Here is a 25,524-nt window from a genome sequence, read left to right on the forward strand (position 1 = left end):
AAACTAATTGTAAGCTCTGCACAGAGCAGTAGTGTGGTTTTCTTCACTTGAAAAGATTATTATGCCTGTTCTAATGTTCCAGGGTACCTGTTCAGGTCTGGTTACTGCTGGGATGGCTGCACCACTGTGTGTAAATTGTTCTGGTCATGTGTTTTGCTTAAATGTCTTAGAAATTCTTTTGCATAAGAGAATTTAGAATTAGAATAAAATCTTTCATTTACTTCTTTTGAATAACATAATTTGTGAATGTATCTCTTCCCTTTTATTGCATTATATTTTTAAGTGGTGTGCTCTTGGGTGCCATAAATATATTAAGTATCAGTAGTACTTGGCACTATTTGATAGTCAGGGAAGTCTTTGTAGTTAATTCAGAGTCAGCACCAGCTCTGATATAACCAAAGTGATCTTGGTCTCATGTGAATTGAGAGATTTGCTCTTGATCAGTCTCTTGCTAACACAAAGCTTTTTTTTTACTTCTTTCTGCAGACCAGAAGCTATTTATGCAGCTGTAAACAAAAGGCCTTATACCCAGAATTACACAGCAGGAGAGGGTAAGAGAGCATGAAAAATGTCAACTAATGCTACAGTCTGGTTCTGCTTAATGATTTGTAAATACAGTTCAGTTTGTGAGGAGTTTCTGAGCAGAGCTTTGAGTGCTTGTCCAAAACACACAGTGCAAATGTTCAGCTATTGATACAAAAGTACTAAAATAGGAAGGTTGTAAGTAATTCAGGTTGAGCATAGGCCTAGGTTCTCATATTGAGACTTCTGCTCAAGCGTGAATATATTTCTGAAAACCCATAAGCAGAGTTCTCTTCGTGCTGTTGTCTACTGTGTTATGCTGTTCTGTAAAGACATGAGAAACAATCTCCTGAATATGGATCATTCTCTTACAGTCAGTAAGGAGTAGAGAAAAAAATTATTATTGGAGAAGAATTTCTAGTGTATCTCCACACTTCCCTGATTATATTTTAATTGCAGCTGTATTTTTTCATTACTAAGTTGTGTATCTGTAAGAAAAAATGTGAGTTCAAGCAGGTGGACAGGTTGGTTCACAGGCTTGTGAAGGTGTGATCCCTGTTATGAGCACACTGTTATGATCCCTGTTGGGCACCCACTGGAGAAGGCTGATACCCTTTATGTGCACCTGGGGTTGCTCTGTGCCCCTCTGAAGCTGTGCTCTCCCCTGTGTGCTCCCTGCACAGAGTACATTGCCCTCTATCCCTACTCGAGCTCCGAGCCCGGTGACCTGACGTTCCTGGAAGGGGAGGAGATCCTGGTGACCCAGAAGGAAGGGGAGTGGTGGACCGGGAGCATCGATACCAGAACTGGAATCTTCCCCTCCAATTACGTCAGACCAAAAGATCCAGACGTGAGTTCAGTCTGAGAATTAACAATTCTCAATGTGTCTTCTCTCTATTTCATTCTTACACAGGGATTTTGAACAGAGGTTAATATGCTTGACAGAAAAGAAAATCCTTTGTAGCTTGAGTGCTAAATCAGAGCTGTAGCCAGTGTCACACTGCCTCTCTCTCTGTACAGGATGGTGTTTTGTTAAACACCTAGGTTAAAGTTAAAATCTCCATGTGCTTTTAGTGTAAACTGTACTGGTTTTATTGCACATTAAAGGTGGTTTTTGTTTTGTCTTTGTAGGCTTCTAGCTATGCTGGCAAAACTGGAACAATAAATAAGAAACCCGGTAAGTGACAACCTTTTAACATTTAAGACTGTTTCTTGAGTAACTCTGAGTATTTAGGTTCATAGCAGTGTTTAAGGGTGGCTGATGTTCTCAGCTGCAGGTTGTGTACCAGGATATTTCTGTGGATCCAGCTCTTACTGCAGTGAACAAATAACAAGTGCAATTACTGCTTTCTTTCCAGAAATCGCTCAGGTTACTACTGCCTATGCTGCATCAGGAACTGAACAGCTCAGTCTTGCTCCAGGACAGCTGATACTTATTCTGAAGAAAAATGCCAGTGGATGGTGGCAAGGAGAGTTGCAGGTAAGTGATTCAAGGAGGAATAATTGTAACTTCATGAATGGCAAGGAGGTGCTTTCAGGTTTAATTCAAAAAAACAACTAAGTATAGAGTTATATAAAAGCTGGTCAGAAAGTTATCCTGTGTAAACCAAAGGGGAAGAGAAGCTGTATGGTGGATTTTTTTGTTTGTTAGATTGATTGGTTGGCTTTTTTTAAACTTTGGGTTGCTGGGGATTTTATGGTTTTTTTAGAGTCAACTTTCGTGGTCACATAAAATAGTAAAACTGTCAATTAACAGGCAGGAGGAGGAAGAGATGAGTTGGCAGTTACTTAATTGGTTAGGATTTAATTGGTGAAACATTAAACTGTGAAGTTATTCTAATGAAGGAACAGGTGGGTTTGGAAGCTGGAGTTGGAAGCTTCTTTAATGCAAAAGTTCTGTTTCCACTTCTCTCCTTTCCCCAGCTAAATTTAAGAATCTCCTGTTAAAGTGCCCTTGACCTCATTAGAAACTCTGGATATGATGCATGGGTGGAATAGTCATAGAACAAATTTTCAGCCCTACATTTGAGTTGTACTCTGAAATCTCACTTCAAAATTTTGGATGAACATATTAGGGTGCAGCTTTATCTGAATTGCATTGTTTTATGCTTTAGTCAGATTTTTATCTTTTGAGATTCATTTAGTAGCTGTTTAGAAGCCTGACTTCTTGTCTTTTGTTGGGAAAAATCTGTAACATATATGTTGCAATTTTTTCCAGTCTATGGACTATTCAGTTTTTCAGTTGTGTAATAACCATTATGAACATTTACAGGCAAGAGGGAAAAAGAGACAGAAGGGATGGTTCCCTGCCAGCCATGTGAAGCTGCTGGGTCCGAGCAGTGAAAGAGCCACATCAGCTGCTCCCTCAGGTGAAAAAAGGACACTTTGTATTTCATTTAGAATTTTATGTAACTATTTCAAATGTTCATGTATCTGTGAGGGTCAGGCATCCATCTTCTAGGCTTTTTAATTTTGATGGTTGCTCTGAAGAGCCATACTCTTCTCTTTTGGAAACCCCGTGTTTCCAAGTGCTAGCAAAAATTTTAGAGCTAGCAAACATTGGCAAACCACATGGAATTACATGCACTGCTCCTTACAAAGAGGAAGACTAAGCAAATTTTCAGGTTATTTCTAAATTTTTCCATTTGAATGGTTGGGTACAAATGAGGTTATTTCACAGAAAATGAGCTTTTTTGCTTCTGTGTGCTTAAATTATGCTGTTCTCCACAGCTATGAGTTGCTTATACAACAATTTCCTGGGTTTTACTTGACAAAACTTCCCTGTGACTAAAACAGCAACTCATGATTAGCTAATGCATGTTTCCTCTTCCTCTGCCCCATTTCCCCCACAAGTGTCTGCAGTAAGATAATCAAACTCACTCTCTTTTAAGCCAGTAAAAGAGAGAAGGATCCTTGATTACATTTTTAAGTATTTGGAAGGCCAGTAGATGCAGTCCATTCATTATAGAAGTTCACAGATATATAAAGTGGAAATAAGAATTACTGGCTGGCTCAGTTTTAAAGAAGTAAAAGAAAAGGGAAGGCAATTCTGTACCAAGATAAAATTATGTGGCAATTATGTGGCATTTTTCTCATGCAGCAGTGCATGTGAGATGGTTGTTTCTTTCCTGTGGTTTTGTAAAACACTGAGAAAATAGTTTTAACACTGGTATAACTCCATTCTGCTCTTCTTTCCTTCCCAGTGTGCCAGGTGATAGCCATGTATGATTACACGGCCAGCAATGAGGACGAGCTCAGTTTCTCCAAGGGGCAGCTGATCAATGTGCTGAACAAGGATGATGCTGACTGGTGGCAAGGAGAAATCAATGGAGTGACAGGTCTCTTCCCCTCAAACTATGTGAAGATGACCACAGATTCCGATCCAAGTCAGCAGTGTAAGCAACCTCTACTTTTGATTAATTTTGTTACTTCATTTCAAAGGTGCATTGCTGTTCTCTTTCTTTGTGTTTGGAATTTGGCATTCCAGGCATCAGCTGAATTGATTACTACTTCAAGTACTCTTTAAATTCTTTATTATAGTACAAAGTGCTTTAAACCCTTTTCCAGTTAACCTACAAACAACCAGCCAGTGTGGGATAGCAAGAGTGCTGTAGGGTGAGCTAAAAATACTGGGTTGGGTAGGAGTTCTTCCAACAAGATTCTGGTAATTAACATGGACTGGGAAGCAGTGCAGGCACACTGCAATTACAGAACTTGCTCAAGTTTTGTAAAATAAGGAAAAGTGCTGTAGTAATTTTAACACATATATCAGTTAAGTAAAAATACCCGTAAAAAAGGATAGGAAAAAGATTTTGGCATTAGCACGTGGTCTGTCCTTCCCCTGGCTCCCAGCATTCCAGCTGTGTTCCAGTCCTGAGAAACAAGATATATGTCAGGACATAGGTTGAGGTGAAAACTACCAGCAGCAGGCTGAGAACTGGATCCCAAACAGTACACCTGACAGTCAGCTTCTTTCTGCATTTTTAGCACATAAACACAGTAAAGGTTTCTGGTGTCCCCTACACACAGCCTAGTTTTTGCCCCCTGTCCCCAGAGAAAATCCTCCTCCCAGAGAAATTTAGCACAATTTTTATTCTCCCAGCTTTTCATCCTGTGATTAAACCAACTTTTACATCAGCCCACCATGATGGTGGTTTGGGAGCACACCATGATGCCAGAGTTGCTGCTTTGACCCAACAGACCTTGTCCCTTCACTTGCTGTTTTCCTCCAGACAATGTTTGGAGTTCTCTTGGGATAAAAACACCCATCTGGAAATCTGGCTGAGCCTCACTCTTGTTAGCCTGTAGCTACTGTAGGATCAGTCTGCACTTCAAATTTGATCACCAAGTTGTGTTCTTACAGAAAAATTCACAAACTCATTAATGAAGGTACAGCTTGGGTTGGAAAGTAAAAATATTTTCCCTGGGTAACTTGTTATGGTTCCTGGGCAAAAGAGAGTGTGCACCATTCTTGAGGTTTTCTTTTTAGCTAAATTACTTCTGAGCTCATATTTTTATATTTTTGGTAGCATATTGTTCTGGCTTTTTTTTTTTAATGTCTCTGGCCAATATGGTTGGGATGTCAGAAACTTCTGGATTTAGATTGAATTTAACATTATTTGATGAGACATAGATAAATCATTAAAATGGTCCTTTGAAAGTTTTAATTTGTTTGCAAATCTCACATTTAAAGAAACTGTATAGACTATACCAGGTGGGCTATAAAATTAAGATTCTGGCTGAGTATTAAAACTTAGGAATTTTCAAAAATGATACAGGTAACAGCTTGTCACACCAGCTGTGTTATTTCAAGTTATGTTGTTGAATGTGACAAATGCAAGGTCATCACATAAACCACTGATTTTCAGCAAAAGCCATGATAAGACAATGCTGTAATTGGAAATTTTCTGGATAATGAGTAAGTTTTTCTCATTGTTTGCTGGTACATCATTAAGTTTTCCCTCAGATTTCAGTGATGTGAAATAAGAGTATTTCCATCCACATCAAACTGGCTTTTTACAAGGGTTAATGATGTGCAGATGTGGACCAGGTCATCTCTACCTGGCCATTAAACTTTTCTCTAATCACTATTCTATGAAGCAGTTCTACAAAATCCACCTACTGGTGAACAAAGAGTATGTTGAATTTATTCTCATTTTTTCAGATTCTCTCAGGATTTCAAATAAGCTAAGTTCCACATTAGTTTTGTGCTGGGATTTGCCACTCTGTTGTGATATAGGCATTTGGAAACTTAAGGAAAAATCCTGCCTTAAGCCCAGAGCCTGCACAAACCCAGCACAGCTCAGGAGCTCTGTTCAAATACCATTTCCCAGATTTCAGCTGGGCTGCCACTGCTGCTGGTCAGTTGTGTGAGCAGCAAGCCACTGCTCTGTAGCTCTTCTGTAACCAGAGGAATGTTTAAATGTGTCCTGAATGAACTTCCAAACTTCCTTGGGTTTCCTTACAATATTTTTGGCTCTTGTTTAAACAGAGTAGAGAAACTGTCATGAGTATTCTTGTGAAATCACTAAGGAATTGTCCCACAGAAATGTTAATGTGGCTTTCAACAGAACAGCTTTGAGATATGAGAGAATATAATTTTAAAAATGCATTGTTGCATTTCAAAGAACTGCTGATCTGAGTATTATAATGCCTCTGTTGAATAATAGCAGTTTTTCCCTCTGTTTTTCCTAGAACAAGTATGATGGTATTGGAAAGGGAGCAGGCAAATTTGGTTTACTCAAATAGGTTTGTAGTTCAGGAAAATTGTGGTTTTTCCCTCAGATTTAAAGACCTTTGTTATCTGGAGTCTTTTCTGGGAGCTATTAGTTGTAGCTGTAATGGCAAACTTCCCTAGCAAAGAAGGAACTGGGGTCAGTGAGATGTCCCTTCTCTTAAGTTGCTGACACAGCTCTGTGAACAGAACATAATCACTCTTCCTCTTGGTGTAGCTGCACATGCTGGCATAGGACCCTGCAAGGAAAGAAAAACAAAATTACTTCAGGGTGTTGTAGGTTTGTTTGTCTCTTAAACACGTGGTGATTGCAGAACACAGGACAGTTGAGTTGTGTTCCTGGTGACTCTGGTGGTGGTTAGACTTGTCATTAGGTTTTAATGACAGTTTTAATAGCCTTTTTTCTAATGTTTGCACAAAAGCCAGCATAAATAATAAATATACTCAGCAGGTTTCAAAATAGGTTTAAAATAAATCTTTGAGTGTTTGTGCAACCATGCAGGATCAGATCTTGTGTGTTGCCAGTACCTCTCTAGTGCCAGGTTCTCTTCCCATCCTTTCCAAAGTGTGTGTAAGGGGGGTAGGCATGATGCTCTCACCACTTCACAGTTCTTCCCAGTGCCCTGGTCTGGAGATAATTTTATTTTGGCCAGTCTTCATCTGCTTTGCACTTGTTCTCTTATTATTTGTTGGCTTTTTCAACGAGATACCTTTTCAAGTTTGTCATCTTATCCATGGAACCAGTGTAAACTGTGTCATTTTGTTTTCTTTAGCTGAGATTTTCTCCCCTCAGGTGAATCTCAACCATTAAATGTCAAGAGTCAGGTCTTTGCTGTGTTACCAGGGTCTGACAAGGACACATCTACCAGGTTCTCTTCCCATTCCTCCCAAGGGATGTTTAAGGTGGGGTAGGCAGGAGAGAAGTGTAAGGAGGCAAGACAGCTGCTCCAGCTGTGTCTGCCATACTTGGTTGCCAGATGTCTTCTGGTGTTAGAGGTCAGTTAATCCCTCAGATGTTCTTGCTCAGGGCTGGACAGCTCAGCCAGGTGCACATGCCTGTGCTCCATGTGCAGAGGGGCTTCTGGTTCATTCCAAGGTGTCTCATCCCATGAGACTCTCAGAGCTGAATGTTGTGCCAGTTCTTTCTGCTCTAATCTTTCTGCTCTAATCTATGTGCAGTGACTGTTTCCTGTTCACTCTTTCTGCTTTCTATAGCCCACACTGCTGCAGTTCCTCACACATCAGAGTTGCTCCTTCAGGTGCTTAGCCTGAGCTCCACATTGTTGTTTGTAGTAATATCTCTAGAGCTACCACATTTTTGTCTTCCCCAAACCTTACTTGTGGATGTGACATGTTGGAGACATGAGGCAAATCCTGCAACAAGGATCTGTATTTCCAGAAGTTGATTTCCATGCGCAAAAGATCTTCAGTAATTCCTGTCCACACTGTCAGGTGGATGAAGCTGACTCACTTTTGGGGGTGTTCATAGTGAAAAAACAACTTCTGAACTGAGGTGCTCATGGCTGGTGTATTTCTGTGTCTGTATGGACAGCACATTTGGAAGTTCTCCAGTTCTTGCCAAGTAACTTCTCTTTGTGGAGTAACAGTTCATGGTGCAGTAGCTTTGAGGTGTTGCCTGTTGCAGTTCCACATTGATATTTTAATAAATGAGGATTAAGTATTTATTCTGATTTTACTCAACAGCTCCAGAATTCTACTTCTTATAGCAAAGATCAAATATGAAATCAGTCCCTTACTTCATAGTGGCATAGTAACTTTGTATTTGGTGAATGTCAGTCAGGCTTGATAACACTTCCAGGTTGTAATCCTGGGGTCTGGAATAGTCTCTGGATTGCCCACAAGGTGTGTCCCTCTTCAGACCATGTGGCCCTTGGAGTCTGAGGGGTGTGGTACCTCTTGTTCTGTGGACACATAAGACTAGAGACAAGATTTTAACTTCTTTCAGGCTCAAACAGAATTGAACAGGTTAATTTGTATGTGCTGATATGAATAAATTCCAATGAGATTTTTTGTTACAAGTTTACTTTTTATCTGATTTTCTAATGTCCCAGTAGAAATTTCTCAAGAGAGATTCTGGTTTTGTTGAAATCTCAGGGAATTTTGCCATTGCCTTTAAAAAACCCTTATGGCTTGACCTTGTGTTGAAGTCTACATGACAGATATTTTCCTTAGGAAGAAACTTTTTGTTAAAATGAATGAGCTGCAGGAGTTTTCAGAGTCAGCCATGGCTGGTCATAAGTACTTAAATTTGTGTGTTTATAAATATGAAACTGCAAGGGTGGAAGCTTGTGATGTCTGTTTTCAGAAAGTTGAATGTTCATCATTCCTTTCTGACCTTTTTGGTGTTGGTCTGTCTTTGTCCATAGAAGTCATATGTTTCAGTCTTCAAATTTATGTTCATTTTATCCTTCATTTTTTTTTTTGTTTTTTTTTAGGACCCAATGTTGTCTTCCAGTGTGAAAGCACCTCAGAGACCCACTATCCAAGTTTGACTAGCGTGGAGGCAGGGTGGCCAGCCCTGCTCACGTGTCTGACACAATCCTTTTGCTTCGTTTGAACGTTAGATCCAACCAAGAAATTAGGTTTTCGTGGGTTTTCTTCTAATCTACAGTTTCAGTGGATTTGTAAAAGCAGAAAGGATAGTGGGTCTTTGTGTGGCTTTCACTGCTGTTCATTCTTGTTTCCTTTAGTATTTCCTTTGGGATTGATAATCGTAGTCATTAGCATGCATATCAAGTATTGTTTGCATGGTGGGATTGCAGACACACAAAGACCCACTATTTGCACAGTTTATCTGAGCTGTTTGGAATGGGCACTTGTGTTCTTTTAATGTTATTATGTACATATTTTGCAGAATTAAAATGTTCATTGATTATTGTTCTAATGGACTTGATTTAATCTCTTACATATTGAGCTTTTAAAATTGGGGGCCTTTATGGCTCATCCAGATACAAGCCCTCCCTGTGTGCTGCTGATAGTCACTGTGATTACAAACATGCTACAGGATCTGAGGGTTAGATCTGGTGCACTCCAGCCTTTTCACACCCTTTTTAACAGGGAAAAGAGCTATTAGGTGTAGAGTGGAGGGTATTTTAATGGTTTTTCTTCCTTCACAATAGTACTATGGCAGGAATTCAGGTTGTTTTGGCTCAATCCAGTCTATCCCTAAACAGCCTCCTTCCTTAAATTCTGATCATTCATATTTGCTTTCAGTTTTGGCAGATGTGCTTAGTTGCTGCACTAAGTACTTGCACAGCCTCTGTGTGACCAGGCCCTTCCCCTGCCCCTTCTTCTCATTAAATAGTTCACGGTACTGAATTGTTTGTCTCTGGCTGTGGTCTGCAGTGACGTTTAAAGTACTGTCTGAAAGCTGCTGCTCTTCCTCCTGGTAAACAGAGAGCAGCCTAATGCAGAGCTAGCCTCACTGAGGAGGTGTTGCCAGGAGAGAGACACTAAGAGAACCTGGAGTGAGGGCAGAGCATTTGGGTTTAGGATGGAGCTGTGCTCCTCAGCCCACAGTCCTGGCCTGTTGGAAATGCAGTGCAGTATGAGCTGCCCTTGTCTTACTGTAATGTTTGGAGGGAAGGAGGAACTTGTAACCTTGATTCCCCTTTAAATAAAAGGATTAATTTGATTCTAGACTACTTCTCTGATTAAATAGTTCTGTGCTCTTGTAACAACAAGAGAGATCTCTGGACACAGTATTTAATTTAGTTGGTTTCCTGAACTTGGTTATGAAACAGCAAAAGTCACTTACGCAATCAGAAATGTTTACAAAACAAACTGCTTGTTTACTATATAGAAATATATATATATATATAGATGAATGTTGTGAAGGTACTATCAGGAAAAGGTTAATCCAATTGCAGAGATTTAAAGCCTTTCTCCAAAATCCAATGTTATGTATTTATATCCTTGATCAAATAATGTATATGTGCCCTTTAGTTCAGAGATGTATTTTCTGTGCAATACGGATACGCCATGTGCCTACAGAAAACTACAAATGGGTTTTTATTCTGGATGTATTTTGTCTGAACCAGTATTTTGTTATAGAATGAAATCATGTTGTTGTAGGCAAATAATGTGCTAGATAATCCTTTGAGTATTTCAAATGACTTGATTTCCTTCTGAAACCACGTTTTAAGTATTTCTACTAAAATACACTACTCACCCAGAATTGCCTTCTGTGAATTCTGTCTTGGAAATCCTGTTTAATACAGGCTGAAATGTGTTGTGCTGCACCAGTGGCATCAAGCAGTCATGTACTGTAGTCTAAGAATTAGGTGAGCTTCTAAATTATGTAATTTCTAAAAGGCAGAAAGGCACTGTTCATCTGTAGGAATTGAGCCACACTTACAATCAATGTTCAGTCAGTTTTCCTTGAATACTATATTACTACTAATTGTCTTTGAAATAGTAAAAACAACTTCCCATCCTCACTCTGAGGTATTGGTGGAATTTTCCAAAACAATGTGGCATTCTACTAATTTTTAATTTTTTTTAAACTGATACATTTGGAGATTACAGTACTGTTGGCAAATTTCCACACAAGTAGTAGCCCTGTGTTGTTGTGTAGGTATGAGCACTGATAATTATTGAAACCTCTGCCTCGAAGTCTGAACTGAAAAGTATTGAAGTGAAGCATTTTGTGCTTTCACAGCTATCTTTTCATGTTTCAGTATTACCTGAGTACACTCTAAATTCTCTTAAGTGTAATAATAAATATAATAATAATAAAAATACACCTTAATAGTGCTGATTGAGAGGGACATAGTCCCTGCCTTCAGTATTCATCTGTATTGCAAAAGTCTGCCTAGCACAGCTCCAGCACAGTTGCCTGAGAGCTCTGCACTCCTGCACAGTGGTGCAGAAATAGTAGGATACACACATCAGATCATCCAAAGAAAAGGCTATGCCAAGGATGTATTTACAGCAAGATTATTTTAAAATGGCATTCTGTATCAATAAAGCAGTGTGGCTATTGGAAGTTGCCTTTAAATCAAACTTTACTTTTAAAAATGCAACTTTTTCTCTGGTTGTGTGCAACCCACCCCTTTGTTGATAAAAGACCATAGAGTTGAGTTCAGCTGGTCATCCCAGCCAGTCAAGTAAAATCACCCTTATCTCGGTGAAAAGGGTTGGCTGTGGAGCTAAGGGCAAGGTGGAAAACAGAGTCCTTTGCTGAACTCATGGTTCCCAGACAAGAGCTGAGAGTCTAAATGTTGCTGAGAGCCACACAAGGTTAAAAAGTAAAACTGAAGCCAACATGGAAAGCAAAATACGCTGTTTGCTGCTGCCTGCAGTGTGGTACTTGCTAAATGTTGTTTCCTGTGGGCCAGCAGAGAATAAGGGCCCTGGTGTCACAGGGGTGAGAACCAAACAGCGCTGTAAATGCACAAGAACAGGTACCAAAATTCTGCTTCTGTAACTGGTTTGCATAATGGACTAACAAACTACAGAAGCCTGGTTTGACACTTGGTTCCTGATCCAGAGCTGGATCCATGCAGGAAGGCCTTTTGCCACCCCGGGACCAGAGGCAGGGCTGGGTGTGTGAGGAGCCCGTGGTGCTGAGGGCTTGGGAGCACCCAGAGCTCTGCCTCCACGTGGCTGATGGTGCAGCCAGGAGCAGAAGGCACAAAACTCCATCAGAGAGTTGCACACTAATAACTGAATCTTCTCCCTCTGGTCACTGAACATTTCTGCCATCTCAGAGCTTTGTCAGATTGTATCCCTGTGTGATTCTCCTGGGCAGGGTCGAAACACCTGTAAATAAGTCTGCTGGTAGGAATGCCAGCACTCCTTGGCCTGCAGTGGGAGCTGCTGCAGGGTTGTGCTACTTCAGTGTAATGACCCCATAAAACTGCTGTGTTCTGGTGTGTGCTGCCTTAAAGCCCCTCCTTGTCCTTCCCAAGCTTGAGTGTCACTGTGGGATGGTTGCTGAGACATGCAAATGCAGACTGTGCTTAGCATGAGGCAATTGTTCACCTTCGGATTTGAACAAAGTTGTAAGATAACTATGCAAATGTATTTTATTAAAGGGATGCATAAAAGGATCTAGTTTGTCTGTTGTGGTTTTTTGTCCATCTGGGGAGGATATTTTTCCCCAGCTGAATAGCTTGGGATGAGCATTGTGTCAGCTGTGATGGAGTGACTTGATTTTGCTTTTTACCTCTTGAAAACTGATTCATAAATTTCCTCTGTTGTAGCACAGTATCCTGTGTTTACTGATTAGGGAAAATTGGCTAAAAGTTTTTATTATTTCTCCCACGGCCTGATGGAAACTGCCTTTTCCACAGTAGCAGATTCCTTGTTTTAGTTCCTTTTGTGGGTTTCAGAGGCTGCTGGTGGCTCCAGGAGTGACAGGAGTGTTGGCCTTGTGTGTGGCTGCAGAGCTTGCACCTGGCGTGTGGGTGTCCCCTGATGCCATCAGCTGCTCTCTGGCTGTCCTGAAGGGACTGTGCCAATGCCAGCCCATGGTCCTTAAGGGGACTCCTGGCCTTTCTATGGCAGGCTGGGAAAATGGAAACAGGAAAAAGACCCCCAACCTTTACCGGCTTTGCCCACCCATGTCAGCTGGCTTCAGAGTCAAACAATTAAACAAACAACCCCTTAAAAAAAAATCCAACCCTAAACATACCAAGATATTTCCTTTAAAAAAGCAGTTTATATGGAATCATAGAGTCATTAAGGTTGGAAAAGACCTTTAAAATCATCAAATCCAATCCTTAACACAGCACCAATAAACCACATCCTAAAATGCCATATCAATATGTTTTTTAATACTTTCAGAGATGGGGTCTTCACCTCTTCCCTGGGCAGCTTTATAACCCTTTCCATGAAGAAATTTTTCCTATTATTAAATCTAAACCTCTTCTCTATCCCTAAATAGTCTTCATTGGTCACCCAATGCCTCTGGTGTAGCTGCATCCTTCCAGATGAGTGCCTGAGCTCCTCTTGGAGGGTTGGGATGTCTTTTCAGAGCTGTCACTTTTAATGGCTCTTTTCCCCCGTCCATTGAGTGAGAAAGTCTGTTGGGGAAATAGTGATATATGTTGTTCATCTGTCTTTCACTGGAGGATTTCCTTTCTTCAGAAACTGACCCTCGTCCCCTTGAGTGGGCTCATACCAAAAAAGTCAGTAATTGGGAAGGTTTTCTCCCCCAGCCCTCCATGTTTTTCAGGGCTTTGAATCTCCTGCAGAAGAGAGCAACTTTTCACTGTGAAACTCAGTAGTTTTTCATGCAGGGGTAGTTATGTTAGCAGGAAAAGATGTTCCTTGTTCAGGTATATTTGGAAAGTATAATTTTAAACACAACTTCAGAGACTGGGATTTCCTGTTTATAAACTCTCCAGGTTGTTTTGCCCTGGCAGCTGCTTCCTCAGCTCAGGGAGCAGGATTTAGACCAGAGGGCACCACAGTCAGTATGGGCATCTCTCTGTTGCTGTGCCCTGAGTTTCCAAGGTTCCAGACCCTGCTTGCTCTGGTGAGTGTTCTGGAGAGAGAGCTGGGCAGGCTCTGCCCCAGGCTGGCTGAATGCCTGGCATTCTCCCTCTTGGTGAGAGAGGCAGGCTGGCTTCCCCTCCAGGGAATCCCTCTTGGTCAGCAGAGCAGGTGAGGAGCTGCAATTCCTTACTGCAGACACTCCCAGAAATCCCACTGCTCTTCCTGAGCTGCCTGGGGAGCTTGGGATGAAGCTTCACCAGAGGGAAGCCAAGCCAAGAGCTTTCTGCTGCCAAACAAGGCAGTTTTACTGCTTCCATGCACATTCCTGGCTGTTAAACCAGCAGAAAACTGCTTTCTTTTACTCCCCTTGGGATTTGTTTGTTGCCAGCAGGAAATCAGATAAGTGCCAGAATTGATGCAAGGAAAGGAGGGAACAGCAATGTGGGATGAGAAGAGGTGGAAATGTAGTTCCACCCAGTGAGCCAGTGGGTTGCTGTGGCCACTTAAGAAAAACATTGGCAAATGCACTCGTTAGGCTGGTTTATTCTTCTTTTATTTTTTGTTTTTCCCTTCAGACTCAAATGCCTGAATTCACCCTCTAAAATCAAACATGGGGATTGCATAATGTGTTTTTATGTCAGTATCGTCAGACCTATCAAAATTAGGAGTGTTTTCACTAGTAAACACTAGTGTTTAAATAAAATTATAAAAATAAAATTATATAAAATACTAAATACAAAGTAGCATTCATCCCTCCATCCCAGAAGCTGACAGTCCAAACACAAGGTTAGCACAGGAGCCAGTTAAAGTAACTGAATTTTTGCATCTGATAACAAATTTATAAACCAAATCTATTTTAAAGCATAAAAAGGGCTCATTTCTCTCCCAGGCTTGGCCCCAACTTTCAGTGGCCAGCATGAGACAGACCCAAGCCCTAGCATGTGGGTTGTTCCAGCCAACAGCAGCTTCAGCCCATCCCTGCTTCTGTCACAGGAGTGCACCTTGCAGTAGGAAAGGGAGCCACTGGCAAAAGCTGCGACTTCCAAATCTGGACAGTTAATGCCTGGTTACTGTGCAAGCCCTTGGATTGTCCTGAAATTTCATGTCTTAGTAACCAGGTGGGTTTAACCTCAATCCTGTACAGACTGAAGAGTGACACAGGAATCCAGAAGTAGCACATTGGCCACAGACTGTCTCAATGGACTAAGACAGACTTTGCAGGAATCACTTTTATCTGTAACTTCACGCCTTTTTCTCATCTAATTTTGCCCTGGTTATAGTTTTGGGGATTACTAAGGCCAGAAGGAGTATTCTGTGTGATCAAAAGAGCTGCAATCCCTCATCTCTTCTTAAAAAGTGGTGTTTTTTCAAACCTTGTCAGAAAGTTTAAGATCTGTGATCCTCCTTAGGGTGCAGAACTGAAAAGTCCTGATTTTCAATCTAGCTGTTGTCTTTGCTGCTGTTTTACTTCTTTGTGTTGTTCAAAGGGTTTCCTTGTTATGGTGTCCTAAAATTTCATTTGGCAAGAGTTTCTCTTCTGCTGACAGTTGCTCTTTGAGAGCACCTTGATGCTGATGTAGCTGGAAGCTCAGGAGCCTGTGAGGTTCCCATTAGGCCACTGTCACATTAAGTTCAGCCTAATTGTTCAGTGTTTCTTTGTTTCTTTCCCTCAAGTTTATTACTAACTTGCCTTCCCATGAGCAGATCTATACCTTGGCAGTGAACAGTCACATCCTTGTGTGCCAGGAGTGTCAGGGTGCCAGGGGGCACACAGCCCTTCCTGCTGTAGGTCATTGTGCCTTTCACAACTCCTGTGAACCTTCATGGAGTATTGTTCCTCTAGAACTGCCGGATCAAAGTGAGTCCCTGCGATGTCCTTTCTGCTGTCCTGCCAAACCCACAGTTCACCTGGTATTGCAACCTGCTGCCATCACACCCAGGGACAGATGGATGCTCTCAAACACTCTGTAATTGTTCCTTCTTTTTCCTTTTTCACCCCTGCTGCTTTGCAATATTCTGCTGTGTGATGGCTGACAGAGGGATCAGATTGACTTTCTGTGCTCTCCTTTACCCAGCTAAACACATTCACCACTCTGGTTTTACCAGTTTTTGGTTTGGTTTTGGTTCAAAGTTTGAACACTGTTGTCTTGTTTACTAACATCCAGTAAGAGATAGAGTCCTGTGAAGCTGCAGGGTTTGCATGTTCTGACATGGGGTTTGTGACATCGACTGTCAGTGTGTTCCTTTGCATGATTTTGATTCTTCATCCTCGATGCATGAAAATAATTCAATATATTTCCAGCTCATTAAAAAAGTTGTGCAGCTGTGAGTTACACAACTACAATGTTGTGTTACAGCTTTACAAATTTGTAGTGGTGGTTTGTATCATAAATTAATAAATAAGGCAGAGAACTTGAGAAATGGGGTGGGGATTAAAAGTGCAATGTCTTAAGTCAGGACCAGCCACATTTTCTATGACTTCATCTCACAAAAGACAACTTAGAATCATAGAATCATTAAGGTTGGAAAAGACCTTTAAGGTCATCAAGTCCAAAAAGACATTGCTCAAGGTAAGAGAAAATCACAGTTTCAAATCAGTGTGGCAGAAAAGTCATGAGACAAATGGAGTGGCAAGATGTCAGCAACTCTTGTTCTGCATCATAGTACAAGGGGTGTTCAAAGAAGTAAAAAGGTGATTGAAAAGTGACACAAAGAAGGGAGGGGGTCAATTGCTACATCACTTGATTTTGAAACCCACTGCTGCTGCAGAGAGGGTTTATTAGTGCCTGTAGAGTCTGAGCCATAGACTGCCGAATGCTGGTGCAATTTTATTAATTTATCAGATTTAATGCCTTGAGTGGGATCTGAACTCCTCACTTATTTCCTGCAGGGTGTGCTGATCTCCAGAGCCTTGACACCATGCAGCCCATGGAAAGGAAAAGGCAGGGCTACATTCACGAGCTCATTCAGACAGAAGAAAGGTACATGGATGACCTGCAGCTCGTCGTAGAGGTGAGATGGCTTGGATGGGAAAGTGCTTTTGGCAAAAGAGCACCTCTATACTGAGTAATAACAATAAAGGAATTCTTATGAATTGTGAGATGATGGAGGAGAAAAGGTGTGTGGGCACCTCCCTTTTCAGTGAATGATATGTGGTTGCTCACCAGGCAAAGGCACCACTTTGTGAAACTCATTAACTTACAAAGACCTTCCTGTTTTCCAAATCCTCTTCTTGTGTTGGGGCTCAGTAAAAAGATGATGGGTTGGGGCCAGGTGTCAAGCAGAGCTGCACAGAGCTGTAGAAGCACCATAAAAGCTTTTCATGTGCCTCCTCCCCAGTCTTATTTCTGGAAGCAAGACCACCTCCCTCAGCAGGGCAGGGACAGGCCAGCATTAAGCGCTCTTGGGTGTCCAACTTGACCTCTATGTACAGAACAATGGTGTGGTGAAGTGTGGCAGATGTTAAATAGTTGACTCACAGGGGTGCTCTGCTCCCCAGAGATGAGGTGCTGAGGGCCCCCGAGAGCAGCTGTGGTTCTGCACACAGGGTGACCCTGAGGGCTCTGGGTCAGGGGAGCAGAGCAGTGCCTGAGTGTAATTTGTGCAGTGACTGACCCTGAAATCACAGGAATGCTCTTCTGCTGAGCTATCAGCCTGCAGGTCCCAGTGCTTGTCCTCGCTTTGCAAGTGCTGGTGCCAGTGTCAGAATGGGGTCACACGCTCAGCGGAAACAGCTGTCACAAGTGCTAGTAAGAAATTGCTGTCAACTGCTGAGAAATTAGACACTGAACATTCAAAAAAAGTCACTGCTGGGCTAAGCGAGAGGCTGAGCTGTTTCTATTCTCTGAAAAATTGCTCATTTTTTGGCTGCAGGTTTTCCAGAAACCAATGGCTGATTCAGGCTGTCTCACAGAAGGAGAAATGGGGCTGATCTTTGTTAACTGGAAGGAACTCATCATGTCAAATACAAAGTTACTGAAGTGAGTACTTACCTGCAGTCTTAACATTTCCTTTTCATTATTCTGTCATTCTTTCCCCAGAAAGTTTGCTGGGTTTACAGTCAATATGCTGTCCTTGCTGATTATTTACTGTGGATGCTTGCATTCAGAACATCTGAATGCAGTCAGACTGCTTCAAAAGGAGCTGTAATAAGAGAGGGAGAAATCAACAGCAGGAGCAGATGTACATTTACTGTAATATCTTAGAAACAGACCCTACACAAAAGTAGGAAGCTTTTCTTCCCAGTTTTCTGCAAAGCAACCTTTTATTCTCTAAAAATAATCTTTAGAAAGATACAGTGGCTAGTAATTCACTGAATGGAATGCTGGTTGAATGTAGAGATTGATGCTGGTTGTCCCAGAAACCTCAAAGGAGAGTCCCAGTCCCCCAGACCCCATCAGGGGTCAGCTCAGGGTGTTGTGTCAGGGTGACTTCCTGGGGTTTCAGGCAGGACCCCGGCACCTCCTGGAAGTGCCTGTGCTATGTAAGGAAATTCACCTGCCAGGTTTGTGTCCTTTCAGAGATGGATCTGTAAGGTTGTGACTTGGCAGCAGAGTTGGATGCTGATCTCTTTCCTGTCCGCAGGGCCCTGCGGGTGCGCAAGAAAACGGGAGGCGAGAAGATGCCGGTGCAGATGATCGGGGACATCCTGGCAGCAGAGCTGTCCCACATGCAGGCCTACATCCGCTTCTGCAGCTGCCAGCTCAACGGAGCGGCCCTGCTGCAGCAGAAAACTGATGAAGATGCTGATTTCAAAGACTACTTAAAGGTATCTCATTCGGTGGCTTCTGTGCCCTCTCCTTTCCTCAGTGACAGGAGCCCGTCTAACCAGCATTCACCACATCAAAATAAGCCAGAAGAGTAAAATCCTGCAAAAATAGCTAAGAGGCTTCCAAGGTGTATTTACATGGTGACCATGGCTAACACTGTGTGTGCTCTTTATTTATAACACTGTCTTTCTCTCTAGCTGATTTACTTAGGCCATAAAAGGAAAATTGCCAGAACAGTTGACATCAGGCATTTGTTTCTTTCATTGCTTTGCTCTTTTTCCACCTGAGTGGAGCCTGTGGTGTCAAAATAAAAGCTGGAACAGTTTTGAATGTAAGGATTCTGTATGAGCAATGACCCTTTGATTTATGCTGGCAAAGCATCTGGGTGCAATGACACTGCCAGCTTTCCTGTTTGTTCTAGATACAAGTAGTGTCTGTATACTGAAAAAATCTAAGATCTCTTGGAATGCCTGGAAAAATGAATCTGCTTAGAGAATTTTCAGTATTCAGTGCCAGTGATGCAACTGTTTTCTGATGACTAATGAAATGTCTCTGCTAAATCTCTGGGTTGCACCACAGAAACTTGCCCTGGACCCTCGCTGCAAAGGAATGCCCCTCTCCAGCTTCCTCCTGAAACCCATGCAAAGGATAACACGCTACCCCCTGCTCATAAAGAGTGTGAGTACCCCAATGAGGCTTTGTAGGTGAACGCTTTGAGTTTGATCTCTGTAGCAAAAGCCAAGATAAAGGCTTGTCCCTTTATGGGGATTTCTCCGACAGGCTTACCTCTGTTTTTATCTTGCTTTCTCCCCTCTTTGATCCACACCAGATTCTAGAGAACACTGCAGAGAGCCACCCGGACCACAGTAACCTCCGGCTCGCCCTGGAGCGCGCGGAGGAGCTGTGCTCCCAGGTGAACGAGGGCGTGCGTGAGAAGGAGAACTCGGACAGACTGGAATGGATCCAGGCCCACGTCCAGTGTGAAGGCCTTGCTGAGGTACCTGCACTGATGCCCTGCAGGGCTGGGGCTTTTCAGAGTCATTTCAGCAAGGCCAGGGAGGGAGTGGGAGTCCTTGCTGACATCCCTTATTGGAACATGATCCGCTGCTGAGCTCTAGGCAAGGAAGCTTTTATTGAATCCTACTCACAGCCATAACGTGATGAACCATTGTTTTTGCATGGCTATAGTGGCAGAGAAATCTTGATTTATCAGCTTAAAAACTGGTGCCATTTAGACCATTAAACAGACAGAAATAACTCTTCTCTCTGAACTCCTGATCATGCTGCCACTGGGCTAAGTCAGGTGTTACTATGGAGGATTTCACTTAATGTGTGTTTCCCAGGGTTTCCTTCGAGCAGGCAGGGAACAGCAGCTCTCAGTGTCAGATCCTCAAGGATATGTGGTGTTCAGGCTCCTGTACCTTTCAGGACAGCCTTCAAACGGAGGTGTGTGTGACAGTTCTCCACTGCATAAGGAACCATAGCTTGACAGATCCAGGTCTGTCCTGTTCCATCACCTAATCACCCCCAAGAGGCGACCTGACTGCAGCCTGTGCAGCCTCTTCTTAAATACAGCTTCTGGACAACACAGAAGGGGCCATGCAGTAAATGCCTCCATCTGGTCATCTCTGTGCGTTTGTTCTTGGTAAAGCTTAAATCTCCTCTGAGGTGGAAGTTGTGCTGTGGCCATGGCTGATCACAGAACAGTTCCCTTCTCTTCATTTAGAATGGAATTCATTAAAGAAAAGAGAAGAACATTTTCAGCAGCTTGGTCAATCTCCACAGTGAAGAGGAGCAGGAGCTGATGTTTGCACAGACTTGCTGCTGCTAATGGGTTTTGTCTCTTCCCAGCAACCTGTGTTCAACTCCCTCACAAACTGCTTGGGACCACGGAAGCTCCTGCACAGTGGGAAGCTGTACAAGGCCAAGAGCAGTAAGGAGCTGTACGGATTCCTTTTCAATGACTTCCTGCTGCTCACCTACATGGTTAAACAGTTTGTGTCTTCTGGATCCGATAAACTGTTCAGTCCTAAATCCAACTCCCAGTTCAAAATGTACAAAATGGTGAGTGAGTCAAGGTGTTCCAGGTTGTGTTGGTACAGTGGGTCCTGGCCTCTGACGAGGAATGCTGCTCTCCACTGGGATTAGCTGTGTGGCCCCTTTTGCTGTCACAAGGGCACGTTCTGGCAAACAACTTGCACAAATGACTGGCTTAGTTGGCTTAGTACCCAGAAAAAGACAGACTTCTGCATCTTGGTTTAATTAATACTTCCATCCACTTTGGGGGAAAAGGGCAGAAGTAGCATCATGCCTGAACAGCTAAGTGGGATGTTCAGAAGCAGGAGCCTTGACTTCAGTTTGCAGAGGTTCCTGCATCCACAAGAAAATTCCTGTCCTTCAGAAAACAGTAGAAGATGCAAAATTTTAGTCTCTGTGCCCATACAGTGTGTGTTCCCAAGATTTTGAAACTGGAGACATAAGCTTAAGTATTGGGGCTGCTTTCCCTCAGGGAACCTGAGAGATTACTGGATTTCTGAACTCCACACTGCAGCTCTGCTTGCACACTCCTTCCCCTTTCACAAAGCTCTTTGCCTAGGAAAGCAGAATGGGGTGAATTGCCAGAGAAATTTTCTCTCAGCCCTTTCTTGCATCCTTTACATAGTGATCTCATTGTTTGTCCTGTGTCATAAGTCTTTCATTTTCCCTATAGTAAAACAGTGTATTTAAACATGCATATAGAGTTTCTGCCTATTGTCACAAGGTGATACTGCCACAGTGACATTTGCTCTTCTTTCAGCCGGTTTTTCTTAATGAAGTCCTTGTGAAGCTGCCCACAGACCCTTCAAGTGACGAGCCAGTTTTTCACATATCACACATTGACAGAGTTTACACACTTAAAACTGACAACATTAACGAGCGGTGAGTAGTGAAAATGCAAATCTGAGCTTAAACTTGTTCATTGATGCTGCAGGCTGTGTTTCCAATGAGCTCAGGAACAGAGCTGTCTCTTGGCCAGGAAATAAACTCACTTGACTCTCATTTGAATGAGAAGTTTTGTCTGATTTTGTTCTGCTTCAGCAGCATCTTTTGCAGCAGCATCCAGCCACATCTGCTGCTCCTTGATGTTTCACTTGTATCAAAGAACAGTTTAGGGCTGCAAAATCCAGCATCCCATAGGGCTCTTCCCCAGTCCTGAGCAGTCTTTAATGCAACCCAAAAGTCCTTAATAAAACAGCAGCTCCATGTCCATTTATGAGGCCGATTTGGAATGTGGCATAAGGTTAAATCCAAAAACTCCATCACCTTAGTCCATGACCTGACTTGATTTGTGATGGCTCTAAAATTTAGGGAGGAGAGAATGGGGAAGGAGAGTGGGGCAGAGTGACTGAAGATTTTGCTGCCTGTGGGATGACCCTGACTGTAGGGATTGCTCCCTGCAGGACTGCCTGGGTCCAGAAAATCAAAGCGGCATCAGAGCAATACATTGAAACGGAGAAGAGGAAACGAGAGAAGGCTTATCAAGGTACCCACCAAATTCTGCATTTCCCTTTATCCACCTGGATACAGGGGCAAGCCATTTCCTGGAGGATGCCAGTGTCTCCTTCAGATCTACTGCCAGTTCTTACATTCCAACCAATCTGTTTATTTCTGACCTCTTTGTTCCCAGCTCGTTCACAGAAAACCTCAGGAATAGGACGCTTGATGGTGCAAGTGATTGAAGCAACAGAACTGAAGGCCTGTAAGCCCAATGGTAAGTGAGGGAAACAGTCTCAGAGCAGTCTTATTCCTGAAACATTTGGAAAGGCTTGCTGAGAGCAGTTGGTCATTTGGGAATCCCTGTGGTTTGTCTACAGTTTCTATATGAAATAGTCATTCTTTAGTTTCAGAGGACAGAGTGAAGAGCCAGCCCTGTGCTGCTCTGGAATATAGGATTGCCTGATCCACATCATCTGGCAGCAGCATTGATGTGTGTCCAGGCAGGCTCCAGGTGGAGGGGGAGGTTGTGCTCTGCAGAGGGGTTTCACTCCCTGTTCTGTGTTTAGGGAAGAGCAACCCATACTGTGAGATCAGCATGGGCTCACAGAGCTACACTACCAGGACCCTGCAGGACACCCTGAACCCCAAGTGGAACTTCAACTGCCAGTTCTTCATCAAGGATCTGTATCAGGATGTCCTGTGTATCACCATGTTTGACAGGGATCAGTTCTCACCTGATGGTAAGTGTGAATGTTTAGGCAAAGAATGCTTTTTTGTTATCTAAGGGACCCAGTTCCTCAGCAGCAGTTTCAAGAGCCTGTAGGTCTGACTGCTGCCTGAGAAGTGTTGTGTAAAAACAATGCCTCAGTACTCAGGAGGTTCAACAGCCTTCCAGAGCCAGTAACTCCAGGCAGTCAGATCTGATCCCAGTCTGGCTTCTGTATCAGACACACAATTATTTTCTTGTCAGACTGAGGAGACAGACAAGTTGAAAGCAGCAGTTCTACTCACAATAGGTGCTCAAAAATAAGGTCCTGGGCTATATTTTCACAGCAACAGCTTGATCAGCTTTCTTGTTGCTTGGAAACTGAGCACGTTTTTGGCAGTCAGTTGCTTCTCATATTCTCTGAAAGGTTAAGTGCTTTTTCAGGGCTCTGACATACAGTCAATTATTGCAAATTTGCAGGGAACTGCCTTGACCTGAGATGCCTTGTGTGTAACCATAGCTCAGTCTTTTCTCCTGTGAGTTAATGTGAGTTTTGCTGGACAGCTGAGTCTTCTTTTTCAGTCCATGGTGAACCTTTTAATGCACACACACAAAAGATGTCATGTAAGAAATAGTCACACAGTAAGTTTATGATTTCTGAACAGGACTGTAAACCTACTAGTAATTGTTGAAGATCATTCTAGTAAAAATCATGCTATATAGGCATAATTAAAAGTTGGCTGAGCCAAAACAGTTGATTTTTTTACTGTCTTTGAGCACCTGAGCTGATTTATAAACAAGTTCCATCACCTAACTCTGACCAGCCAGCTCTGAAACTGAAGAACATTTGAAATTGTGCTTCTAAAAGGGTATTTTCTAAGAGTATTTTTAAAGCCCTTAGGTCAAATTGTGACATCCTAATTCCATAGCATTGTTCTCTTCTAAAAAGGCCCCTTTTTTATCACTGCTGGCTGGTTTACACAGGGCTGGGGTCCATCCAACTGGAAGCCTGGGAGCAATGCTCTGAAACAGAGCATGTACCCCACAGCATTGCATTACCCTGCCTCACTCAGATTTTCTATGGTCAATATCTCTGCCTAATGAAATTTCTAATTCATTTGCCCAACAGATTTTTTGGGTCGCACTGAAGTTCCAGTAGCAAAAATCAGAACAGAACAAGAGAGCAAAGGCCCCACAACTAAACACCTACTGCTGCATGAGGTTCCAACAGGAGAAGTGTGGGTGCGCTTTGACCTGCAGCTCTTTGATCAGAAAACACTCCTCTAAGAACGCTTTTGTTTTAATTTATGAAGGACAACTGAAGCTAACAGCCTGGACATCTTTTGGTAAAAGATTCCTTGTTCCATGCAGGTTATTAAGCAAGAATTCCTGCTGCTTCTGTGTTTCCTCTTAGTTCCTGGTTGTGCTTAGTTCCTTGCAGTGTTCCCAGTTGTTGTTGATCTATGCAAACACAAATGTTACTGTAAATACAGTACTATTGCTCAGTGCCTTTTTATTATTTTGGAATATCTTGGGTTTGGATGCCAATGTTTCCATTTTCAGGGCCATAAAAAGTATTATGTAGAAATGTGGCACCAAGCTGTTTGTATATTTTACCACTTAGTCTGACAGACAGACTGAGGAATGGTTTAAGCTCAGCACTAGAAATCATTCCATTTGAAATCTTAAAAGTGATATCCACTGGAATTTTCCCATCTCAGGATAATCGTTTTAACGGTTAAATGCTGAAGAAGCCTTAGCACTGGAGAAGTCTCCAATATATTGTATATTCTTTTAAGATTCAAGCATAGTTCTTTACTTGACTTTAGTTCTGCACTGGAATCAGTAACTGCTACTTGATTTTTCTTTCTGCTTCAGTTTGATTTCTTGTTCTCTGCTGAGACAATGAGGTTGTGAAGAATAGCTAGAAAAAAAATATTTTAAATACTGTGACCCACAACAATGTGGCAAAATACTCTTCAGCTCTTTGGGTTTTTTCCTAAGTATAAGTTATTTGTGTACATTTCCTTGGTCTTGCAGACCTCCATGTGAATCTTGAAGCTTTGACATTGCCAACATGTATATAGAGAGTAAAGTATAAGTTTATTAATTTGTCTACAGATGTTTATTGATGCATAGTGATTTTAAAAAAGTATATTTTATTGTACAGGGGAATGTGAAATAATAAGAAAAGCTTATAGGATTTGTTCAAGGAAAGTTTATCACAAGTTTTAAAGGTTTATTCTGGGGAGCTGTCACCCCAATATAAACTGTAAAATGAACTGGTTGAAATGAAAGCAAAAACTTTCTCTTGGCACCAAATCAGGGGTGGTTTAAAAAAAAGGTTTGTTTATAAATATTTGTTACATTGTAACCATTCTATTCCTCCTTTAAGCTGTTTTGTTGCAGAAGCACAGCATGCAGTTCTGAGCAGCCTGTGCCCTTGTTTTCCACGGGTGCAGAAATTCCTCCTGAAGTCTGGCAGTTTCCCACCCAGTTGCCATCTGTGCACCCTCCTATTACTCAGTCAACCTCTGTTACATTTAACAGTTTTCTGTGGTTCAGTATTTCTAATCCTAAATAAAACTCAACCTTGGCAACTCTTGAGAGATTGTGTCTGTACAAGGGGAGTTTGGAGGACAGAGAAAATTCAGTTTCCAGGCTCTGAGCCCAGAGCTCTGGTCAGCTGCAGCAGCAGGGAGATGGGACTGCACTGGCAGAGGAGAGGGTCAGGTTTGAGGGCACTGGCAGCAGCTGCTGCTCAGCACTAGCTCTGCAGAAAGCAGCAGGTGTTGTGTACACCACTTCCCATCTCCTCTCCCCTGCTTATTTCCTGCCTTCTCAAAACACCC

At 42.4% G+C, this 25,524-nt stretch overlaps 1 protein-coding gene across 2 annotated transcripts in view; it reads left to right on the forward strand.

Moving 5' to 3' along the window:
- Positions 1-25,272, forward strand: part of ITSN2 (intersectin 2) — an 80,140-nt gene extending 54,868 nt beyond the window's left edge. For both annotated transcript variants that reach the window (XM_059469230.1, XM_059469231.1), the window contains 17 exons: positions 487-551; positions 1,206-1,372; positions 1,654-1,699; positions 1,881-2,002; positions 2,795-2,891; positions 3,726-3,917; positions 16,611-16,732; positions 17,594-17,700; positions 18,305-18,488; positions 19,069-19,167; positions 19,319-19,486; positions 20,341-20,553; positions 21,287-21,408; positions 21,930-22,012; positions 22,157-22,240; positions 22,533-22,706; positions 23,802-25,272. In XM_059469230.1, the coding sequence (XP_059325213.1) occupies positions 487-551; positions 1,206-1,372; positions 1,654-1,699; positions 1,881-2,002; positions 2,795-2,891; positions 3,726-3,917; positions 16,611-16,732; positions 17,594-17,700; positions 18,305-18,488; positions 19,069-19,167; positions 19,319-19,486; positions 20,341-20,553; positions 21,287-21,408; positions 21,930-22,012; positions 22,157-22,240; positions 22,533-22,706; positions 23,802-23,959 (2,203 nt within the window). In that variant the 3' untranslated portion in view covers positions 23,960-25,272. The remainder of the gene's footprint in view (positions 1-486; positions 552-1,205; positions 1,373-1,653; positions 1,700-1,880; positions 2,003-2,794; positions 2,892-3,725; positions 3,918-16,610; positions 16,733-17,593; positions 17,701-18,304; positions 18,489-19,068; positions 19,168-19,318; positions 19,487-20,340; positions 20,554-21,286; positions 21,409-21,929; positions 22,013-22,156; positions 22,241-22,532; positions 22,707-23,801) is intronic.
- The last annotated feature ends 252 nt before the right edge of the window (positions 25,273-25,524 follow it).

This window comes from Ammospiza nelsoni, chromosome 3 (genome assembly GCF_027579445.1).
Source record: "Ammospiza nelsoni isolate bAmmNel1 chromosome 3, bAmmNel1.pri, whole genome shotgun sequence".
Classification (NCBI taxonomy): Eukaryota; Metazoa; Chordata; class Aves; order Passeriformes; family Passerellidae; genus Ammospiza; species Ammospiza nelsoni.